At 35.9% G+C, this 22,218-nt stretch overlaps 1 protein-coding gene across 2 annotated transcripts; it reads left to right on the top strand.

The window, feature by feature from the left end:
• The first annotated feature begins 265 nt into the window (after window positions 1-265).
• Window positions 266-21,097, top strand: LOC104246611 (inactive poly [ADP-ribose] polymerase RCD1). 2 transcript variants are annotated; one of them, XM_070164940.1, is made up of 8 exons: window positions 266-414; window positions 1,267-1,604; window positions 12,541-13,801; window positions 14,738-14,979; window positions 15,839-15,930; window positions 16,862-17,023; window positions 17,162-17,257; window positions 20,675-21,097. In XM_070164940.1, exons 3-8 carry the CDS (start codon window positions 12,672-12,674, stop codon window positions 20,738-20,740), a joined length of 1,788 nt encoding a protein of 595 aa, XP_070021041.1. In that variant the 5' UTR covers window positions 266-414; window positions 1,267-1,604; window positions 12,541-12,671; the 3' UTR covers window positions 20,741-21,097. The 2 variants fall into 2 exon arrangements, with proteins under 2 accessions (XP_070021041.1, XP_009800759.1); XM_009802457.2 differs by lacking the exons at window positions 266-414; window positions 1,267-1,604 and adding an exon at window positions 4,273-4,426.
• Window positions 21,098-22,218: the final 1,121 nt, after the last annotated feature.

The raw sequence follows: 22,218 nt of genomic DNA, 5'->3' as shown, positions 1-22,218 counted from the left end.
TATTGCCACCTTTTAATTACATCTTGCATCAGCAGAAATATCGCCACCTTATGCATTTCATAGGCTGAAAGATCGCCAAATTGTCCAAAGGCATCATTGTTCGGAGGCACAGTGGCTTCATTTTAGCTTGTCATCTGGCTTAACCACAATGCATACTACTCTCCTTTTAATATAATATAGAATATAGATGGTATAATTTTATAGTACGAAATATTGGTATAAACTCATCCCACATTTGAAGGTGGAGTAACAATACATTTCGTAAAGACAAAATTACCCCTCCAAATGCCCTTTTCACTGCATCAGTTTTCGTCACTTCTCTGCAAACCCTTTTTTCTCCGACGATACAACCAAGCTTGACATCTCAGCCATGGCTCCCTGATATCACGAGAGAAAATCTGCTTCTCGTTCTCAGTAAGTTTTTGTTTCTTTTCTTCCCTTCTCTTGTTACGTCCCTTTTCAACCCCATTCTCTATTATTACACAGAAGTCTTTATCTAAAAAACCTTTTTTATTTCTTTTTTGTTACTTCTCTTTGTCCAAGGTATCTATTTTCTGTTTGTTGATTAACAGCTGTTGGGGGTTTGATTTTGGTTTGTACTTGTTTTGTTTGCTGAAACGCAGAATTTTCAGTATTCTTTTACATAGTAAATATAGTTTTAGTGAAATATTAATGATTTTTACCATTCTCAACCTCATTGCGCCCAATTCGCCCTATGCCGCAGTAATATAGGTGAAAAAACCAAGTGATTTCAGGTGAAAAAGTCGCAGTAGATTACTTTTCTAATCCCTTCCAGATTTAAAAACAAATCAGTATGTAAAAGCAAGGCTCAGTTGCTCTGCTTCTCCGAAGAATATCTACTCTTAATTTAACACTGACAGTAAAAATCCTTGCTATGTTGAATCAGAAGTGTTCAGCCTTTTCATTTACTTTTTAATCATAAGGTAAGTTTAGTTTTGTTGTCCGAAAACCTAAGCTTTGTTTATTAGTACTTCGCCCATTTCTAAGGTAAGATATCTTGTCTCCTGCAAGTCTTTCTAGATTAAAGTTGAAGTTGGAGTGGATTGAATTCGTGAATGTAAGAATACAAAAAGGAATGTGGTAGTTACCTGTACAAAAAGGAGTTGATTGCATCTTCATTGTTTGCTTCATTAGATTTATATGCTGGAGTTTATCATTGTAAAATTTTGTGTTCTATGTTTTGCTAGCTGCCTAATGGATTGTGAAAAATAAAGTTCATTCCTTTCTATTTCTTTACTTGATCAGCTTTCCCACAAGATCATAAACGAGTAATCACGCAGCACCTCCTAATCAAGCGTCGAAGGACATGGACACTAGAAGAAGAACGCGCTCTTGTTAAAGGTTTAAAAGATTTATGTATTAGAGGTTGGAAAGCTGATAATGGAACCTTTATGAATGATATATGATGGAGTTGGAGCATCATTTACAGAAAATCTGCACCACATATTAATTCTAAATTGAAAGCGTGGAAGAGGGACTATAGTACTATAGTTTCATTGAAAAGTCGAAGTGGATTGGACTTTCAATATGGTGAAGGAAGAAGTATAGTTGATGATCTAACAAAATGGGACGACATTGTTAAGGTAATGAAAGTTTTTTTTTCCAAGTAATTGGATATGTTAGTTAGTTCTCTTCAAAATGTTTAATAGATGTATTATATTTTTGATGCCTCAGCTCCATGAACTTGATATATGTGACTAGTATGAGCATGAGGATGCATATGTAAATGTAATGCATGAATGCTAATTGTGGTATGGGCATCATACCTTTTGTCTATTTATAGCTTTTTATGATCGCGTGATATTGTTTTTATATTTGTGACATGCTTGAACAACTTCGTGGTGATTTTATGGCACTATTGGTATTCCAGAGCAATGTGTATGTTTGCCGCTGCACTTTTTTACTTTCAGTTTCTGCAGATTTTGACTGCAGTTTCTACACTCTTTATTACTGTAGTTTCTGCACTTATTTTAGTTTCGGTTTTTGCATATTTTAATTTCAGTTTGTAGTTTTAATTTTCAGTTTAGCAGATTTTAGTTTCAGTTTCTGCATAGACATTAGCTGCAGCTTCTGCACTTTTTTACTGGAGTTTTGCACGGTTCTTGTATTTTTTTTGCACCATAAAAGGGCAGCCCGGTGCACTAAGCTCCCGCTATGCGCGGAGTCCGGGAAGGGCCGGACTACAAGGGTCTATTGTACGCATCCTTATCCTGCATTTCTGCAAGAGACTGTTTCCACGGTTTGAACCCGTGACCTCCTGGTCCCTGCATTTTTGCACTATATTTGAATAATTTTTGCATAGTTCCTGTACTTTTCTGCATTCTTTTTGCACAGTTTCTGCATAATTCCTGCGTTTTTCTACAATGTTTCTACATTATTTCTGCACTCTTTTTGCATAGTTTTTGCATTTTTCTGCACTGATTTGCACTCTTTTGCATAGTTTCTACATTTTTCTGCATATTTCGACACTATTTTAGCTTCAGTTTGTGCACTTCTTTTGCAACAGTGCAACAATAATAAGAAAATATTGTTGGGTGGAGTTTTCTGTTAAGAAAAATATTGTTTGTATAAATCATGAAATATCAAAGGTTAAAATAGGAAATATAATTTTATCCAAGTTTATCCAACTTTAAACCAAACACATGTTTAAGAACAAAATATCATAAGTTATCTCCAAATATCAAAAAATAATGTACTCCATAAGAATGACATTCCATTTGTGGCAGATTGAGGATATACTGGTTCGGAAAGTTATATGAATATTAAAACCTATATCGTTATTATATATAATTTTCACTTAGTTTCTGCGTGTAAGGACGTTTTTGTTAATAGGAAGTAATTAAAATTAATTACTAGTATAGAAAAGGTTCATCCTGATCAAGTTTCTCTGTTAGGATTTAGGTATGTCCGTTACCTAATAATTATAACCACTTACTGTGAACCCTCGGGGGTTGGCCCGGTGGCAATTGACTTGAGCCTTGGGGTTTGTTCCCTCTCAAAGTCTCAAGTTCAAAACCCATTGGGTGCAAACAATTTCTGAGGGTCATCGGATTGGGTAAAATCTAAATTAACCGTGGTGCACTTTCGGGAAACTCCTTGCCGAGAGCCTGTGCGCCCCCGGGATTAGTAGTCTCTCTTAGAGACTCGGACATCCGGTGCAAATCAAAAAAATTAAAAATAACCACTTACTGTGCCATTAAACATAGTTGATTTTCATATTTTTGTGTTTTGTTTTTGAGTTGCTAATATTGAAATGATGCATATAATCTTCTATAATTTGGACTAATATAATGATGTTGATATTAACTCAACTTGAAATTTAACATGTTGAGCTTATACTTGACTTTGCGTATGGGAAGATGAAGTTTGATTGTTTTAAGATCTCTCTAAACTTGAATGGTACACTTGCAACTTATTACGAAAAACATAAAATAACACTAAATTATTGAGCTTTTTTCTTTTCTTTAATTTACTTTCAGGTCCTTCAGTTAATAGGGGTAAAACAAAGTTCTACATTCAATCCAAACCATATATAATTATTGTAGAATTTGGAAGAACATATGCACAAATACTAGATTTGCACATATTGTCACAAAAAGAATAATAAAACAAAGTTATACTTTGCACCTACTAACACACAATTTTGAATTTATGAGTAAACAAAAATATTTTTTAATGTGAAATTATGTCAATCATTTTTCTCTAAGTATGGGCAAAACATAGTTCATTCGGCTATAAATAGTTTAATCAAACATAGCGAACGTATGACAACGAAAACGTTTAAGATTCCTAATAAAATATTTATTATTATGGTATTTATTTTTTGCACTATAAAAAAGTAACGATAGTTAAGAGAACCGAAAAGCTAAAACGAAATACTTATAGTGAATAATTTAATATTATAAAGTTTAAAATAAAATAGTAGGAGTAATACAGACAATATCATCTTTCCTTCCTCAATCCCCTAATGATTTTAAAATAAAAATAAAAATAATGAATAATTACCTTCGGTCTTATCCTTTGAAAACACATAATGAATGGGTCCCACATTTAAATCATTCAGGAACACGCTCATCCAGTATCACCCGTTGAGTCGGTGAAAGTAACGGTCAATTTTCGGGCCGGTACGGGCCCGATTCATTGCACTACCCCATCTACCCGTTATTTTACCGACATTACCCTTTTCTAATTCCCAAAATAACTAAAATATCATAGTCGGTCTAAAGGAGACCTGTACCTTTGGGGGCATATTAGTCCACTCAATATTTTATTCTCTCTAGATACAAAGAAGAAAAAGGACTTGGTAAAACTTTGGGCCGACTTAGGGTTTGACACCACCACTCGCTGGAGAAGGAGGAAATTTGGAGGAGGCAAAATTCATCCGTCGACTTCTCTTTATCTTTATGTAAATCCCTCGATCTTTGATCTGTGTGAAAATTCAGTTCTTGTTGAAGTATTCTCATCGTTATTCTCATCGATCTTTGATACATGCATGTTTGTTTTTATTTGTGTGTATCTTTTTTATTGTTGATATCTATAATATATGTTTGTCGATGTTAGTATATATTGTGTTTTATTGAGAGTAGTGAATATATGATGTTTTATGGTGGTAAAGGTGAAAGCTTTGTTGTTTCGTTTATGTAGTAGTAATTGTGTTATTGAGCACTTGTAATTTTACGAACAAACTGGTGAGTGATTATTCACGTTCCCGGAATTGGAATATTCTCTCCTAAATGGTTATGAGTGTAGAAAGTTTTAGTTTTTTATTTTATTTTGATGAATTGGTTTAGATGTTTAGTAACTTACGGCGTTTTTATTGTTTTATGGAATTAAAAAATCTGTTTTACTTATTGTGTGCTGGAGTTTAAGTCATTAGGGGCGTTAGTTCCTTTAGCTTTTATTGTTGATTCGGAGATCAATTGAGAATTGTACTTGGACGCATTTTGTGCGTGTTATGGTAAATCATCATTCGTGATGATCTTTTTGATAACCAAGAAATCCCCAAGGGCTAGGTCATCACGGGTAATGTTATGTAACTTCCTCTCATTTTTTTTCTCACTTTTGCATGTATATGTTCAGATTATGGTCATTATGTTTTGCCTATCTCCACAAGGTTCACTTTCTTCACACTAAGGTTTCAACATTGGCCTTCGAACTCTAAAATTTAGTATTTAAGATCGTGATTTTCTTAATGTATTTTCTTGGGAGTCAAGGTGTATCGATCATATTCCCGAAATGGTGAAGGTTTGGTGGGTAGTGTCTGATTTTTTGGAATCATTTGGTGTGTTGATTTTACATTTTGGTATATTTCATTAGAGTGTATTTGTTGCACATACATGTTCTCATTACTAAATTTTGGTTTCTTTAGAAGAAATGATCACATGCCAAAACTTTAAGACAAAGACACATGTCATGGAGATGAATCCAATGTGCTAAAACATAAAGTTTGTATCTATTTGTGCTTAAACAAAGATATTAGATTTTATGCATGTCAGATGTTTCTTAAAAACAAGTGGTGCGTGCATATCGACGGAGGTATGTTGTAGCGTGGTGCAAGGTCCTCTCTAGACTTCTCCCTTGTCTAACTTCATTGATAGCATTTACATATATTTTTTTAATTGATCCACCGTGGTGGGGATTTGGAAGTTTATGAGTAGAGATGAAGGTTACCAGCTGTTGTTATTTATATTGTTGTTGTTTATATTAGTTGGAAGAGTCCTCTTCATGCCACTAGGTCAAGAGTTCGAGCCTAGTACTTGTCTAACAAAAATGAGTAGAGACGAAGGTTTAAGACCATAGACGTGTTACGATCCAATTTTAGTTTATTATTTTTAATTCTAGGATACAATGAAGAAGATTGTAGGTGAGATATCTATATATTTAGAAATTCAAGAAGATAATTTGAATCTTCCCATGTTTTTAGTAATAGTTGAAGGAATGCATTGAGTGATAAGGTATTGTTTTTCGGCACTTGAGCTTTTTTTACTTCTCAAATCTTGCCCAAGGCCGTGGTATTTATGTGTAATTGTATTTAACCCAACCCATCCAATCCTCTAATACAAGTAGATACCAAGGAACAATTATAGAACTCTTACATGTAAAGTTGAAATGCTTAAAAAGTGTACTCACAAGTATAATATCTTATGTGTTCGACAATCATCTACCTTATTTGGAGAGTTAAGGAAATGATTTTCTCGCACTATGCCGTGCAAATAATTCACATCCCAAACAATCTCGATCTCACTATGATGAGTCTGCTCTCCAGTTCATCATCTTGTCAGTGAATTCAACTAATTCTTTGAGGAGGTACTCTTTGCGTTCTCCTATTTTCTTTATTTATATATGTATTTATAATTGACCTTGCTTTTATTTCTTCTGCGTATTTCTCCTTTGGTGCATCATGAAAAGATGTCATTTTCTAGCTAAGTATATCATACACAAAATGGTTTCTAGTTTTAATAATTATTGTTTAGTTATTGACATGTAGTTTTTTTTTTATACACAATCACTAATCTATTGGAATGTAAGAATAAGGTTACTAGATATCACTCCTTTAAAATTAGCACGATTTCTCTCTTTTTCTTTACCTATATTAGTTGTTAAGCTCATTTGTTTCCCATTTCATATTTAAATCTTGAATTTAGAGTAACATATTAAAGTTAAAGCGATGCATAAATGTGCACATGTTATCTGAAATTTGAATATACAAACAAAAGTTTTTGGAAAATATTAAATTGAAGTTATTAGGACATATAATATTAATAATTTAGGATGCATTAAATTGTTGATACTTTTTATGATCCTTGGGAAAGGCTTCAGCAGAAGGTCAGTTTTGTTATTTTACTAGCTCCATCCAAATTCTTAGATGGTGTAGACAATTATACCAGGACAACGGTATAAAATTCACCCAGTATTACTTGCAACAAAAATAAAGGTAAAAGGTGCAAGCAACTAAATGAAGGATAAAGATACTGAACTTCATACTAATATAATTTTCGTGTTGTGAGTAACCAAAAAAAACTAAATGAAATGGCAAGAGCAAAATTGCTACAACCTAAGCTGCTAGGTTGTTAGATGAGTGTATGTAAAGGTATTCTAGAACAAGGGCCCGCTTCGCTTAAAGTGTGAAGCAGGTGCAATTTCAAATAATATTAAAATGAACATTGCACAAATAAATATAATAATCAAATAAACCAGAATTTTTCAAAATAATATATATCTTTTATTTTAAACCAAAATGTACTTGGATTAATAATTCTTCATATTAAAAATGGATAAAATAGAAGTCATTAGCAATTAGTAATAATTAACAAAATAGAAGCTACCAACTCAAAAATAGAAATAAAAAATAGAGAGAAAACAGGGAAAAAGGTAAATAGGGAAATAAAAAACTTTAAATAAGCTACCAGAGCAGCGAAAATCTGCCAGAAAGCTTTTGACAAAATAAAGGACTCCATTCTAGTGCCTACAATGCTAGGAAGCCTTTATTACTATACTTATCTGTCACTGGAACCACTATGGAGTCTATGTTCGCTTAATACGATGAAATCAGACGGTAAAACTGGAAAAATTGCGATGCTCATATTGAAAACCATAGCAACAAAGAAGGGAAGAAGGGAAGGGGGAAGAAGAACCTGGAGTTGATACTTCTGTAGCAAGAAGCGGCAGCCAATTTCTAACCCAAACTACGACTTTTTCTGAAAGAGTCCCAACCTGGACTCTTCTTCTTCTTTATTTTCTTTTCTAGAAAGAGCCACCAATTTTTTTTTTCTTCTTAAATTGTCACTTTTTAAAGAAGCGCTTGCCTCGCGTCTTCATTTCTTCACGCTTCTGCCTAAAATCGAGCCCTTTCGCCGAAGAAGTGTGCACTTCCTTTAACCCGCTTCGCCTAGACTCAAATAGTCGATAGTTCTTTAGCAAGAAGCGGCATCCAATTTCGGACTCGAATGATTAACTTCTTCTAAAACATTCATAGTCCCAACCTGGACTCTTCTTCTCCTTAAAAGAGTCCCCTACTTTCTTTGTTCTAAAATTGTCGCTTTTTAAAGAAGAGCTCACCTCGGGTCTTCATCACTTCACGATTCTGCTAAGAAGCGAGCGCTTCCTTCAACCCGCTTCGCCTCGGACTCAGAAAGCGGCCTCCCTGTTGCCTCGCTTCACGCTTAACGCGCTGAAGCTCTTGCTTTCCCCAACTACTTCTCACAATTTTAATTAGTTGTAAATATCACAAACCTTTTGAAACGTCATTGTGCAAAAACTTGTTACCTAGAAAGGCCATTTAGAATGCCTTTCTGGAGTACTAGATTATTGTTGTGCACTTCATTGGCTAGTGATCAATCAACTAGACCAAATCTCATATTTGTTGTGGTGATATATGAATCGGCATTCAAATTTAATTTTTCCATCTCCATATTATCTCGTTTCCTTTTAACGCCTTCAATGACCATAGTTTCTTGTATTTAGACCAGTGCTTTTTGGTGTTTCATGTAATGTAGGAGATATTTTAAACCTTTTCTATATGTGCTACTTGCTCTTTTTGGTTGATTTGATCATTTCTAATTTGATATACTTGTTTGATATATTTATCTTGTGGGGTATTAGCTGTACTCAAGTCTTGGCGCCCCAGCATTCACTCTGTATGGTAGTTTTGGTCTCATAAGCGTCTAATGTCTTTCATTTTATTGGGTATATTCATATGGTGTAGTACCTCTATAATAATTTTTTGTCCTAATGGTGTTTTTAAAAGCGAAAAGCACTAAAAATTGACAAGTTTCATGGGCTTGAATCAAAAAGCGAGATGTAACACTCTTATTTATAGTGAAGCGCACAATTCACGACATAAAGGATACCTCTTCAAGACTCGGGGAAAGAGTAGTTGTACCTGTACATAAGTCTCCGTGGAATCTAAAGCATCAAGCATTGATTTTTTCCACTTGGTAAGGTGCTTGGAACTCCACTATTCAAGAAGCAGATGCATTTTAGTTAGTCGGTGTTGTATGTGCGAGATCCTTAGCACTACATTTTGGTTCTGCTAGAAGAAAGACAAAAATTTTGGCCTTTGCTCGAGGAGCAACAAGATGGATGAATGGAAAAAAAGTTATGAAAGATAACACATTTTTGCACTTTTTTGGTTAGTATAAAATAATAAGAGCATTTTTCTTGGAGTTGGGAACTTGTTGGATCGGTCAGAAGTTATTTTCTTTTTCTTTTGTTCTTATGGTGTAAATTGGAGATGCCTGCTTGTATAGATAGATGGTTAGGATTTTGGGAAGGATTAGCATATATATTACATATGTGTTTTATAGAATGCTTAATATTAATCTTGCAATCTTTAAATCCTACACCTTTTTGGTGTCTTATCAATGTAACATTCGACTTATCCAAAAAAAGGCTCCACATAATATGATTAATATCACACTGCGACACCATTTTTTCTTCCAAATACTGATGGCAGATGTACGTTGGAGGTGATGACCGTTAATTTTTTTACCACCCTTTGATTAACTCCTTCCCATAAACATACCATGTGCGATGTGTCAATGTGTTTGGTTTGACTTGCTGAAGTCCCATCTGAGTGACGTATTTGAAGTCCAGCCAACAGTGTGGTTTTCATATAATTTTAATTGCAAATGATCCATTTATACGTGATGCTTTCATCAAGTCTTATTATATATTAATAGATTCATTTATTTGTTATTACATCAAAGAAATATGAAATTAGAACATTTCAAGTGGGCATCCTCTTGTATGATTAATATGTCAGGGTTGTCTCTCAAACAACATGATTGATCCTTGCTATGTGGAAAATTCGATAGTAACATGAGTAAAAATGGGTTGTGAAAACACCCAAAAATTTGTCCTATGATGGTGGAAGGTAGCAGGTACTCTGTGGAATTAATCGAGGTGCGAGCAAGCTAATCCGGATACCACAGTTACTAGAAAAAATGGGCTGTGAAATGAAGTCATCTCTCCAATTTGAATTTGACGTGGATATGCACTTGTTTTTTTATGACTGGGAAATCTGTTTGGAGGTCAACCCTTAACCAAGGACTACTTTTGAAACTCGGGGATAATGCCCCCTTCATCTACCCTTCTCCACTTTAGTACTGGACTTAGTTAGCATGACGCAAGGCTCTGAGCTGTGACAATCCCTCAATCTTTGCCACTTGAACTAAGCCTTGGCGGCTGATAGGGTTAATTGTCTTCTCATTTAATCCTTTCTTACTATAGAAGTGAAAAAGAAAATTTTAAGCATTTTAAAGTTTGAGTTATACTAATATAGAATATTAACCATTAGAAGATCAACATATTTGCTGCATATTTTGTTTTATATTTTCCTTAGGCTATCTTTGCTCGTGTTTATGAGGACCAAAATTGTCTTTGCAGCAAAATACAAACGATATTATTAAAAAGAGCCCCTTTATTGCACACACTTAGTTTTAGTTTTTCCTTTTTTTTTGTTGGATGAAGGGAATTTCATTAAATGACATTAAGAAAATGCATAGCAAAAATTACTACAGAAATGTAGTGTCTACTCATATACCAATACTTACTGGACAACTAAAGAGCAGATAAAATTTAGGAAAAGTTCAACACTTGTTACAGGGGCCTGGTTGAACCAACTAATAAATTATTAATTATAGAAGTGGCTTTAAGAGCATGGTTAGGAGTTGAAATCCCATCAAAATATTTATGATTTCTTTCATTCCAAATACTCCACAAATAACACCAAGCACTATTTGCCAAGTTTTTTTGATTGATTTCCCAACTCTTCCTGAGCACCAGCTCTCATAAGCTTCCTTGGTACTGTTGACATGACCCAAGCTATTCCAAAATTTGTAAAAAATACTCCAAATGTCAGCTGGTACTGAACAGTGCAGAAAATTCGTCACACTCTTAGACTCCATTTGGCACATATAACATCTATTCTGCTAAGATTGTCTTGAGTAAGACAAGCTTCATACAAGGTTGTCCATATAAAACCAACTACTTTTCTAGATAGTTTGGTTTTTCATATAAGCTTCCATGACCATTTGTCAATTATTTTGTTGGAGCATAGATTGTCATATCGTCTTTTGACAGTATAGGTTCTCTCTTTTGATTCACCCCATTCCAAACTATCTTGCACCTGGGATTTTTTGAGCAAACCCAGTAGATCATTCGACTCCCTTGGATGTCCCTTCTGAAAGAGGGGCCCAAGTACTATCTTGCCAATAATGTGAGATAGTAATCAATAAAACAAGACATTTTGTTGGGAGTATGTTCCTTTTGTTATGAATTGTGATGAATGTGATCCAATGGGTACTATACTACTATCAGGGGCGGATTTAGGGGGACAGAAGGGTGTTCACCCGAACCCTCTTCGCCGAAAAATTACACTGTATATATAAGGCAAAATCTGTTTTTTACCTCTATATATTATGTTTTGTTTTGAATCTCCTTAACATAACCCAAAAGCATAGCTTAGTGGTCAAGGGAGTTCAAAATTTTTGTAAGGTCATTGGTTCTATTCCCACTAGCTACAACCTTTCTAACTTTTTTCTTTTCTTGAACGGTTGAACCCCCTTGGCGGTAATCCTGCTTCCGCCACTGACTACTATTTGATGATAAGATGGTTATTGCTTTCCATATGTGCTTATAATTATTTGGGTTGGTGCAATATCGAAGCTCTTCTCAAGGAAAAAACCGCCAGCATTTTCTTGGTTTTGTGGATCTAACTTGTTCTGGTATGTGGTACCGTATAGAGCATCTTGTTTGATTGTTTTTCGAGGAAACAATTGTGTCTTGTATGCTAGAAACCTATACGTTGGATCCCGACTTTACTCTCAAGAAAACAAGATGAATCAAGTCGTATTGAAAATCCAAATTTGCGTTCTCAAGCTCTATGTTTTTTTCTGATAAACTAGAAATTTCTGAGGGGAGTGGCAAACGGTTTGAAATTCAGTGGATAATGGGTCCGCCTCTCTATTTCAAGCTCTATCTTGAGCTTTGAATGTATGTTGATTTCTAGGCATTATGCATTTTCAGCTTAATCTTTCAAAGTCTGAATGTTTCCTCTGTGATGGCTTACTCTGTAGTTCTCTTGGTCCTCACTGGAGTTTCTGGTATCGTACTTCTCTGTGGTTCTTTACAAATTTTGCAGATGGATAGACTCTTTGTTTTATTTATATGCTTCTTTCTGTTGAAGTGCTGATTGTACTGATGTAGACTAATGCTAGAAACTTCTCCTTAAAGGATTACAACTTGCAACCCTTTTGTGATCATGGATAAATATCTTAGCGGGCTCCATATGCTAGTCGAATGACTGAAGTACCAATATTGCGGAGTAGTTTCAGCTCATACATGTACTCATCCCAGTGCGAGCGTGTCAGCTTTTATATGGTTGGACTGGCAGTTTATATTCGGGTTCCTAGTGGATTTGTATGCGATGATTAGTTTGTGGTATTCTATAAATTGTGATGTGCGACCTATTATTTAGCCTATGATCCTGTTATTGATGATGTCTCACTATTTTGTCAGGGTTTATCAAATTCAACCAATGGCATGCGCATGGTCTCTCTGAGGCGGATTCAAGACCGAGTTGCACATAACTGTTATCTTTGAACCTTTGGCTTTAAACCAGTGGATAGGGATTGATCCTGTAGGTAGAAATGGAAACAAAATACGGAAAGGTATTGGATAGGAGCCAAAACATTGTTGTTGACTTGAAGAGAAAACGGGCAGCTCGATGCGAGACCCATCTCTCTGGGGCTACTCACATGATATTTCCTGTCCGAACCTCGCTGAACTCATCCATCCGCCCTCTTGGAAAACGGAGGAAGCTGAATGGATCAAACAGCACGTGTGGTGGTTGTGCGTTTCACCTAAGAAAATCTCTGCTTAGATATTATCTCAATTTCAGGAAAAGTGGGCTTCCACAACGTTTGATGTACTATCAGAAGGGTCAGTGGACTGATTTCCCTGAGAACATTGTTACAATGGCTAAGAAAGATCTCCGAATAAAGAAATCAGTGACAGAGGTGGAGTTCAATGGTAAAATTTTTGTGCTTGATTTCTTCCATATGATGCGATTGGACCTGAAGTCAGGTCTGCAGCAACCTATTGCATGGATTGATGAAGCAGGCAACTGCTTTTTCCCGGAATTATTTGCTAATTGTGATGAACTGCATGAGTGTTGTCACAGCGAACACAAGGACTCCATAGAGGTGGATTCTGAGACAGAGGGTTCCAATGATCTGGAGATGCAGCTGGAGATTGAAATTAATGGAGCGGACATGTCAAGTTTGAAGGAATCTAGTGGAGAGTCCAATGCTATTGTTAAGCAAGTTAACTTATGTCACAAACCTGCAGCAAAAAATTGCACTGCAGAAGTTGGTGATAATTGCGTCAGACTCTCAGATACGAAATCCATGGATGACTCCACGGAAAATCATCAAATGGTGGAAAATGCTGCGTGCTGCAAGTGGGAATATCTGGACCCAGATGTTGTGGGTGAGATGTTTCTCAAGGGTATCGATTCACCTTCTGGTGCAAAGATATTTGAATTACATCGTGTTTCAAGTACTTTCATGGAAGTTCGAAAGGAACTCTTTCAAAAGCAGGTGGAGATTACGAAGAAGCAGCGTGGGGGTGCCAGTCTTAGTTATGCTTGGCTTCCTTCTTCTAAAGGAATGATTACGAGTATTATGAAGTATGGGCTTGCTAATTATGATCTATCGAAATCCAAGTCCAGATATGGCGTTGGTGTTCATCTTTTCCCTGCTAACTGTACTGAGATCAGGTAGTGTTGTTTCCTCTTTTACTTTTTTCTATCAACTGAATTTTCGAGCAACACAGCCGAAGTTGCAAGAAGACTTATACAGGTGCATTTTAGAAATAATGATTTTGGGTTGTAGAGCACATAAGTTTTTAAATGATGCGGCAGCTGTGAACTTTTTAATGAAAACAGTGGGTAGTGGCAACATTCAAACCTCAAGGTTGGGGTAATCTGGATCTTCCCTATAATTTTGCTGGTAAAGCAGACTGAATGCTTGTCGTGCTGTATGTCTCTAAAATATACAGATTCAGATCTGGAAAAGTAGGACCAGTCTAATGCATATTGATTTCATTTTTTGTTTACTCAATTTATAAATCCCCAGTGTTTATCATCAGTGATAGAGGAATATGAATCAAGTTTGAAAGTGGCAGTTACTGCTTTCTGTTTTTTTCTTCTTTTGGTATGGTACCTGAGTGTTACCTGTAGGATTATTTAATTGCATTATCAAGTAGATCTCTATTGCTGGTATCCAGGTTCAAATACTAGATTTATTTTGGTCCTGTCATAGCTTTAACGATCTTTCATGTTAGTTTCCTAAGAAGCTATCCATGAATTGATTCCTTAGTGCTTGTCAACTGACATAAGTAGCGTTTAAAAGATGCAAATATTGACCTTGTAGTTGTAGAGGAATTTCATGTGGAATGTTGATGATATGCTATGCTAGTCTTGTGTGTTATTATTTTGTCTTGAAATTCCACTTGTTCTAGTCGTCTTGTGAGGTTTGATAAGATATCTTTTGATGCGTAAAGGAGCTTGTTATAGTTGGTCGCTTCTCTTTTGATGCTTTGAAGTTTACGCCTTTTTGTGGCTGACCTGCCATGATGTTATTTTCCTTTTTGTCAATTTGTTTGTTTCTCATTATGAAGCTTATTGATGTTGTTGCTTTCATTTTCTTTACAGTGCAAAGTATTGTGATTATGACGAAAATGGTGTACAGCACATGATATTGTGCCGTGTAATAATGGGAAACATGGAACTGGTTTATCCTGGATCTAAGCAGTTCCATCCCAGTAGTGAGGATTTCGATAATGGCGTTGATAATCTTGAAAATCCGAAGTGTTACGTGGTCTGGACTATGAATATGAACACTCATATCTTTCCGGAATATGTTGTCAGTTTCAAGTTGTCTCCTGATGCTAAAGGTGATAATTTAAGTCCTTTCCTTTATGGTTACTGTTTGCACAAGTCAAAGGAAAGTTGTTCCCCTTAGCTATCTCGTGTTAAATGTTCATGAATCCGTCTCTTAAATACTCCAACAGTTTATTGGCTGCTCGGGGAGGGATGAATGTTCATTTTTTGCAAATAAGGAAGTAAAAGATCCTTCCAGCTTTGTTCGAAATCCGCCCCTCCGACTTTTGAAATCATCAAATTCATCCTATTTCTTAATTTTTGTGGGTGATAGGACAATAAACAATAAATATTTTATATTTGTTAGTGCTTATCAGTGTTATAGCATTTGTATTTGTTATTTTATGTCCATGTTAATCCTGTTTAGACGATTCCTAGGATTGCCTTTACCAACATTATTGTCTTTTTCATTTAATGTACTACTTTTGTTCATATTGTACTGAATATTTCATGTCAAGATTGATTCTTAATGTGTTAATCTCTACATGGTGGTTAATGATGGGAATTGGGAGCTGGGTTAATATGACCAATTCTAATGTTCTAAAATTTTGTGAGGGACTGCAAATTTTATTAGTGTTGGATGGAATCTGATTTGTAAAAGTTTGAGGGCAATTGAGTTACGGGATTTTTGGTTTTCAGTGTTCTGCAACTTAGACCTGCGTAGGTTCTTGAATGCCTTAATTTTTTTTATTTTTTTTGGGTGTGTTTTTTTGTCTGCCTTGCTCTAACTGTAGTTTTTATTGTGTTTGGCGTTGTACAGATAAATTATGCGCCTTTCTCTTTTGACATTTTAAATTTGAGGAATACTTCATAGATATTGTTTTACAAAATAATGTAGCCGTTGAATTATCTTTACCATGTTTATCCTTACAGGATATCTTGTTGGAAACGAGAGCCCAATTGATGTCTCTGCTGTCAGTACTTGTTGTAATCAGGTACCGGCAGATACACTTCCTACTGACTTGGTAAGTCTATTGACAGCTATAAACAATTTGACTGCTGATTTATGTTTTTGGTCTTGATTGAATCAAAAGATGGGGAAGTTGGAGGATTTTATTGGATATGAAGCAAATGCGAAATAGTTTGGCAGAAGTAAAACTAGGATTTTGAAAAACTTTGAGAGGAGTCGAGCGACACAGGGAGTTCTTCCAACTCACAAGGACCACCTCGTGAATTTCTTGGCAAAATAAGCGAATGTTAAGGGTATCCTCCTACTTTAAGATGTTTGTGCAAATATTAGCACCTCCAATCATCTCCTGTTTATATTCCTCAATTGCATGCTAGTTCTGTAGGGGACACAATTGACCTCATAAGCATTGCCCTAGTGCTACCTTGGATACTTGAGATAGTGTGTGGCGCATGCCACTACAGAATACATGCTGCTACCTTGGATACTTGAGACAGTGTTTGGCGCATGCCACTACAGAATACATGCTGTGACCTGGAATCTGCATAAGCTACTGGAGACGGTTGTTATTTCAATGTACATGCTTAAATAACTCTTATTTATGTTAACAATGTATTCCAAACTCGCCTTCTGCAGGTTTTGTTTGTACATATACTTAGATCTTGAACTCAGTTCCAATAATTGCTGATACTGAAGTTTTTGGTTTCTAAACTCAGCTTCCTGATTCCTATCCTGACAGTTGTTTAGTTAGGAATAGGTACTATTATATAAGGTTTTTGGGTGTATTCCTTCTTTTGTGTTGTTTTAAGGTTTTGGGACTACTCAGCCTCATCCAGCAAGCCTTGCTTGATCCAAATAGAGGAGAGAGAGTGAATGACGTGCTAGTATGACGATTCTGCTTCTTCAGCAACATTGTCATTTTGGTGGTCATCTTTTCATCAAACTTTGTGGAGTTCCTTTCAGCTAACAATTACTGTGTGTTCTTATAGGGAACTGACGGCTATCAGAATTCACTGGGGTTGGCCTCAAAAAAGGATGCAAGGACGCCGAAGTCCCCCTGGATGCCATTCCCCATGTTGTTTGCAGCAATTTCGAGGAAAGTGCCTCAAGAGGATATGAACCTAGTTAGTAGCAATTATGAGTTATTCAAGGTATATATCTTGCATCTGCTGAAAATTGTATATCAGAAAAAAGTAACAATTGCGGAATGTTTTATTTCTCTAATTTGTGCCTGGATTGTTACTGAACTTAAAAATTTTCCTCTTGTTTCATTTATCTGACATCGATAGGACAAGAAGATAAGTCGGGATGAATTTGTCAGAAAGTTGAGGTTGATCGTAGGGGATACTTTGTTAAGGTCCACAATAACGAGTCTTCAATGCAAGGTATGTTCTTTACTTTTTCTAAAGAAATAGGTGCAGCTGCTGTGCTAGATGGTCGATGCTTCATTCATAATATCATACCCTGTCCATTTAAGAATTTTTCTCTATGTTGCTTATCCAAACGTTGAGTTAGATTTTGGTTAGACAGACTTCCACACAATCTTTGGAAAAATGTTCATTTGGGTCCAACTAGTAGCAATTTCAACTAGGTTGCACATTTTATCTTTCCATACGACATTGTTAAAGTGTTCCACATTGGTTAAGGGAAGTTGTTATCTCCGTGTATGTCTTGCTCAATCCTCACTTTATGAGCTAGCTTTTGGCTGAGTAAGGCTTAAGGTCCATTTTCTTTATATGTCATAGGAGTCTTGACCTATCCCTATTCCTGGTTTACCAAATGTTGGGCTTCCAATGTTATATTGTTCATGCACCCTGATGTCTATTATTGGTTGCTGTTAAGGACTTTAGTCTATGCCTAAACCAGCTTCCACAAAATCCTAGGTTGCCACTGGCTCACACTCCCTTCGGTCCATAACAAGTGACCTTTTGGCCTTTTAAATTTGATCCAAAGTAAGTGTCTTTTTACCTAATCAAGAAGGAACTAATTTTATATTTCCAAAATTTGCCCTTATTTACATATCCTAATGTGTCAAGGTAACAATTAATTAAAGGTAATTTAGCGAATATATCTTTTTTTTCTCTAGAAGTTCGTATTTTCTTAAGGAGTGTGCCAAAGATAAAAAGTCACTTATTATGGACTGGAGGGAGTATTATTTAAAACTCTGTTATGGGAATTTTGCTGCCTTAAATGTTTACAATAATATTGGGGTCGTGTGGCTCGGGTTCCTCTTACCACAGTCTTTGTATTAAGGACTGGTTTCATTGTTAATAACATACCTGTTATCTTGTTAAAAAAAATGTTTACAATATTTTTTGAAATGAGCAACAGTAGAAATACCAACCATAACCTATTATAGTCCATATCTTATAAGGTATGATTGTTATAATGACATTAGGGGGGCCTAACAGTGGAGCATATTTGTTAGTTGGATGCACTGCACAAAAGTCGAAGGAACTATGCTGAAAGTTAGTTGCAGAAGATTTATATAATCATAAAATGTCGAAAAAATATGGGATAATAATTAAGGTCTCACAAGTCACAAGTATATATGGTAACAAAATTTTCTTGAATCTAAGTAGCCATTAGGAAGACAATGTGAACAAAGATATCGTCTGTACTTCTCAGTGGTAGGTTACTCATTTAAAACTAAAACGGAAAAGGGTCAAAAATGCCCCTTTACTATGTGAAAAGGATCATTTATACCCTCAATTATACCATTATAGCCCTCGACATTATAAAACTGGTACAAAAATACCCCTCTTCCGTTAGGGCTTTCCACCATGGCAGCACCATCCTACTTGGCATGACATTTTGGTGAGATGGACCAAATGTGGAATGCCACCTCAGCACTCCAAGTCTCCAACCCATTTTAGCCCCTCCTTTCATTCTTTTTTCTTTCACCCCCCTCCCACCTAACCACTGTCGCCACCACCTCAGCTCTTTCACCACTCATATTTTTCCACCATCATCTGGTCACCATTCTTGACCTTCAAACCACGATTCTTTCATTTTTTCCCCCCTCCCCCCTACCTATGTTTTCCACTCACCACCTCCATTAACAATCACCTTCAGCACAATCTTTTTTATCCCCCGTTTTACCACTATTAACAAAATTATTTTTCTTCCTTTCATCACAGTAGCCCAACTCTTCTTTAACAGATAGCACCATAATCATCTTCATCACAATTTTTATCCTCCCCATCCGTGACCCAAAATTGAGAATGTGATTTAGAAGTGCTAGAATTCATTAATGAATGTGCACTTTGGGAGGGATTAAGCTTTCATATGTCAGTTCTAAATATTTTTCAAGCACACCCAATTCCAAAGCAGTGGTTCTAACGGATTCCTTTTTTCTTTTTAAATATAACTAAAGAGAATTTTATAAAAGAAAATCCCATAATAATCTGTTTAAGTTTATTCAATTTGGTAACACTACTAACCCATGAAAATGCAAGTTGGTGCTTGTACTATTTGAACTCTACAAATGATAATTTGAAACTCTTGTTAGCATCTCCTTTGTCAGCGATAGTAAAGACTAAAGAGGCCCTTATACTTATGTTAAGAATGTTACCAATTTCTCTGTTTTGTCCAATAATTACCAAGGTAAATGTGGATAATGAATTTTTACCTTGGATTGTTAGAGTTCTTGACTGTGGGTTGATTACTACTGTTGCAGCTTCAGTTATCTACAATTTGGAATACAACAAAAAAACTCAAAAAATAATTGGGTGAAGATGGCACGGTGGGTTTGGGCTGGGGTGGGAGGAACGGTGGGAGATGGTGGAAGAAGAAATGAGAGGTGGGGCAAAAATGGGGTGGGTGGGAGATACTGCCATGGTGGAAGGCCATGCCGGAGGAGTATTTTTGCACCAATTTTATAACCTCGGGGGCTATAATAGACCGGAAGTATAATGGAGGGTATATATGATCCTTTTCATGGTAGAGGGATATTTTTGACCCTTTGCCGAAACTAAAAAGATGTTTTTCCGTCTATAAATAGTTAATAGGAACAATGTGTGGTCTAATTTGGGACTACTGTCATTGGTTGCGTACGTGTGTATTCAGTTCTCATCTTTGTTGGCACAAGTATATGGTGCTTATAAAAAGAGTGGATTTCCCTAGGGTTCTAAAGAATTGATGGCTTAAGATATTTGATATGCATCATATGGAGACACATAATGAGGGACAGTTGCTCATCTCGTAGCATCTGATGTTTTACTAACATTGAACCACAATATTATATGATTGCGGAAAATTTAAGAAACTGCATCGGATGTCTGTATGTTTCTTAAAATATGAAAAGCAGATACTTTAAAGCTGGAAATTTCTAGTTTCCCATACACTCGATGTCCCATAATGTAAGGGAGTACCAGTTTGGTTTGGTAGTGGAGGAATTGTATTGATTGATGCAAGGTGTTACGGATAAGTAGCTACTGGTTTTATAGTCGTTTCTGGCTTGATGGAAGACATCAGCTGCATGCTCAGGAAAGTAGCGTGTGATCTTACATTAAAAATTTAGTGTTTGATCCTTTGAGATCACTGTTTTGACTTGCGTGAAAACTATCACTCTTTTTTGTGTAGCGACATGAGGGACAATGATAATAGAAAGAATATCCATTCTCAACGCCCACCCCCCACCCCAAGCGCCCGATTAATGGGAAATATCATGCTTCGTGTTTGTGCATATTTGTTGTCTCAATTACTGCAGAATTGCTTGGAGAGCTGGATATGTTACTGAGTGCATTATTTCGGTTTCATTTAGTTTTCTTTGAAGACTTTCTTTTGGTGCTATTTCGCAGGTACCACCTAAATCAATGGAATTGGTCCGCATAAAACAAGAGCAGGAGAGTGTCTGCCTGGAGTGAAGGCTTCTGTGTTTGCTTCTATGAACAGCTGTTTTTTCTTAGCTATAAAACAAGTGGATAGAGTAGACGTAGCTGTTGCTTTTTCCTTGAATGTCGGATCGCTTAGCCTTGTTCATCTTCGGCGCAGGAGCGCTCGATCAGACATAATGTAGGTTGTTACTTATTGTGAAAATGTGATAAGCGTTTAGCTTTCACCTATCCAGAACCTCCAGAGTTCTGGGATTTGATAGATGAAGTGAGCGCTTAAAAACTTGCACATTTCAGGTTTCTATCTCCCATATATTTTCGCAAGTGACACTTATGTGTCAAGTGTGTTGTACAGAGTTCATACTAAAGTTGCTTGCTTGTACTCTTAAACGGTTGACTATGCTTGTGTTACCTTGTTTTTCTGCGTTGACTATGCATGAAAATTGGCCTTCGTTTGAGAGGAGTTGCTTACAAGCCCAAATATTACCACCAAAAAGGGAAAATGATGTTGTATAGTCACTGGCAAATTAATAGCCGAAAAAGTGTTTATTTTTTGTATATATATACATTTTATATATTTCATACAAATTTTTCGATTATCAAATATAAATAGTTTTTGGCGCGGGCTAAAATAAAAAAAGCCTGAAAAATTGTGCGTCTCAATGGGTATGCAATGTTAGACCTCACATTATTATTTACGAAAAAGGATTCAAAATGCCCTTAAATTATTGGAAAAGGTTTAAAAATACCCTTCATTCACTTATTGGGCTAAAAATATTCCTCCATCCACTTTTTTGATTCAGTTATGCCCTTTGATTGTTATTTATAACAAGTTACAGGCTACACGATTAACATTTCTTAAGGTGAGTTACGAGGTTACTGAAGTTTGATTTTGATATTACTTGAAAAAAACACAAGTAACAATTAAAAAAGTTTGATAATAGATGGAGCAGCTGAGAACAATTGCAGAAAATCTGGGGAAACACTTCATTTGTGAAAACAAACATTTTGGAGCTACTAGGTAAGAGCTTTCATCTATATCTTCAGTGTATTTTAAGGTTCATCTTTGATATTATGCGGAAAGGTGTAAGCATCTAACCAAAATGAAGACAAGGGGTTGAATTGGGGTAAATTTCACAAGTGGCTATATAACTATGATTTTTTTTTTGGTAATTTAAATTTTTGTTACCTGGGAAAAAATGAATACATTTGCAGAGCAAAACCCATCTCTATCTTATACAGTTGGACATGCAGCCTCAACTATATGCACTACATCAGCTAAGCAGAATCAACATAGCAATCTAAGGATAAAAATTTAAAGACTGTAGCTTTTCCTCTAAACTAGCTCTCATACTACCCCGACAATGAGTGTCTTGGATTATCAATCTAACTAAAACCTCAGTTTTCCTTTTTTGATTCCGAAAAATCCTCCAATTCCTCTCCTGCCATATGTAATACACAGTGCCTGCAAGCATCATTCTATATAGAACTGCCGATGCTCTTCTTCCTAT

The sequence above is a fragment of the Nicotiana sylvestris genome, chromosome 12, assembly GCF_000393655.2.
Source record: "Nicotiana sylvestris chromosome 12, ASM39365v2, whole genome shotgun sequence".
NCBI classification, from domain to species: Eukaryota; Viridiplantae; Streptophyta; class Magnoliopsida; order Solanales; family Solanaceae; genus Nicotiana; species Nicotiana sylvestris.
Note: the sequence above shows the minus strand (reverse complement) of the source record. Positions and strands in the feature narration are given on the sequence as shown.

Excerpts from the sequence above, each read along its gene's own strand:
- LOC104246611 (XM_070164940.1), top strand. The coding sequence starts at position 12,672 with ATGGAAACAAAATACGGAAAGGTATTGGATAGGAGCCAAAACATTGTT. Across the intron at positions 15,931-16,861 it reads ATACACTTCCTACTGACTTG|GGAACTGACGGCTATCAGAA; the intron begins GTAAGTCTATTG and ends GTGTTCTTATAG. Across the intron at positions 17,258-20,674 it reads TAACGAGTCTTCAATGCAAG|GTACCACCTAAATCAATGGA; the intron begins GTATGTTCTTTA and ends GCTATTTCGCAG.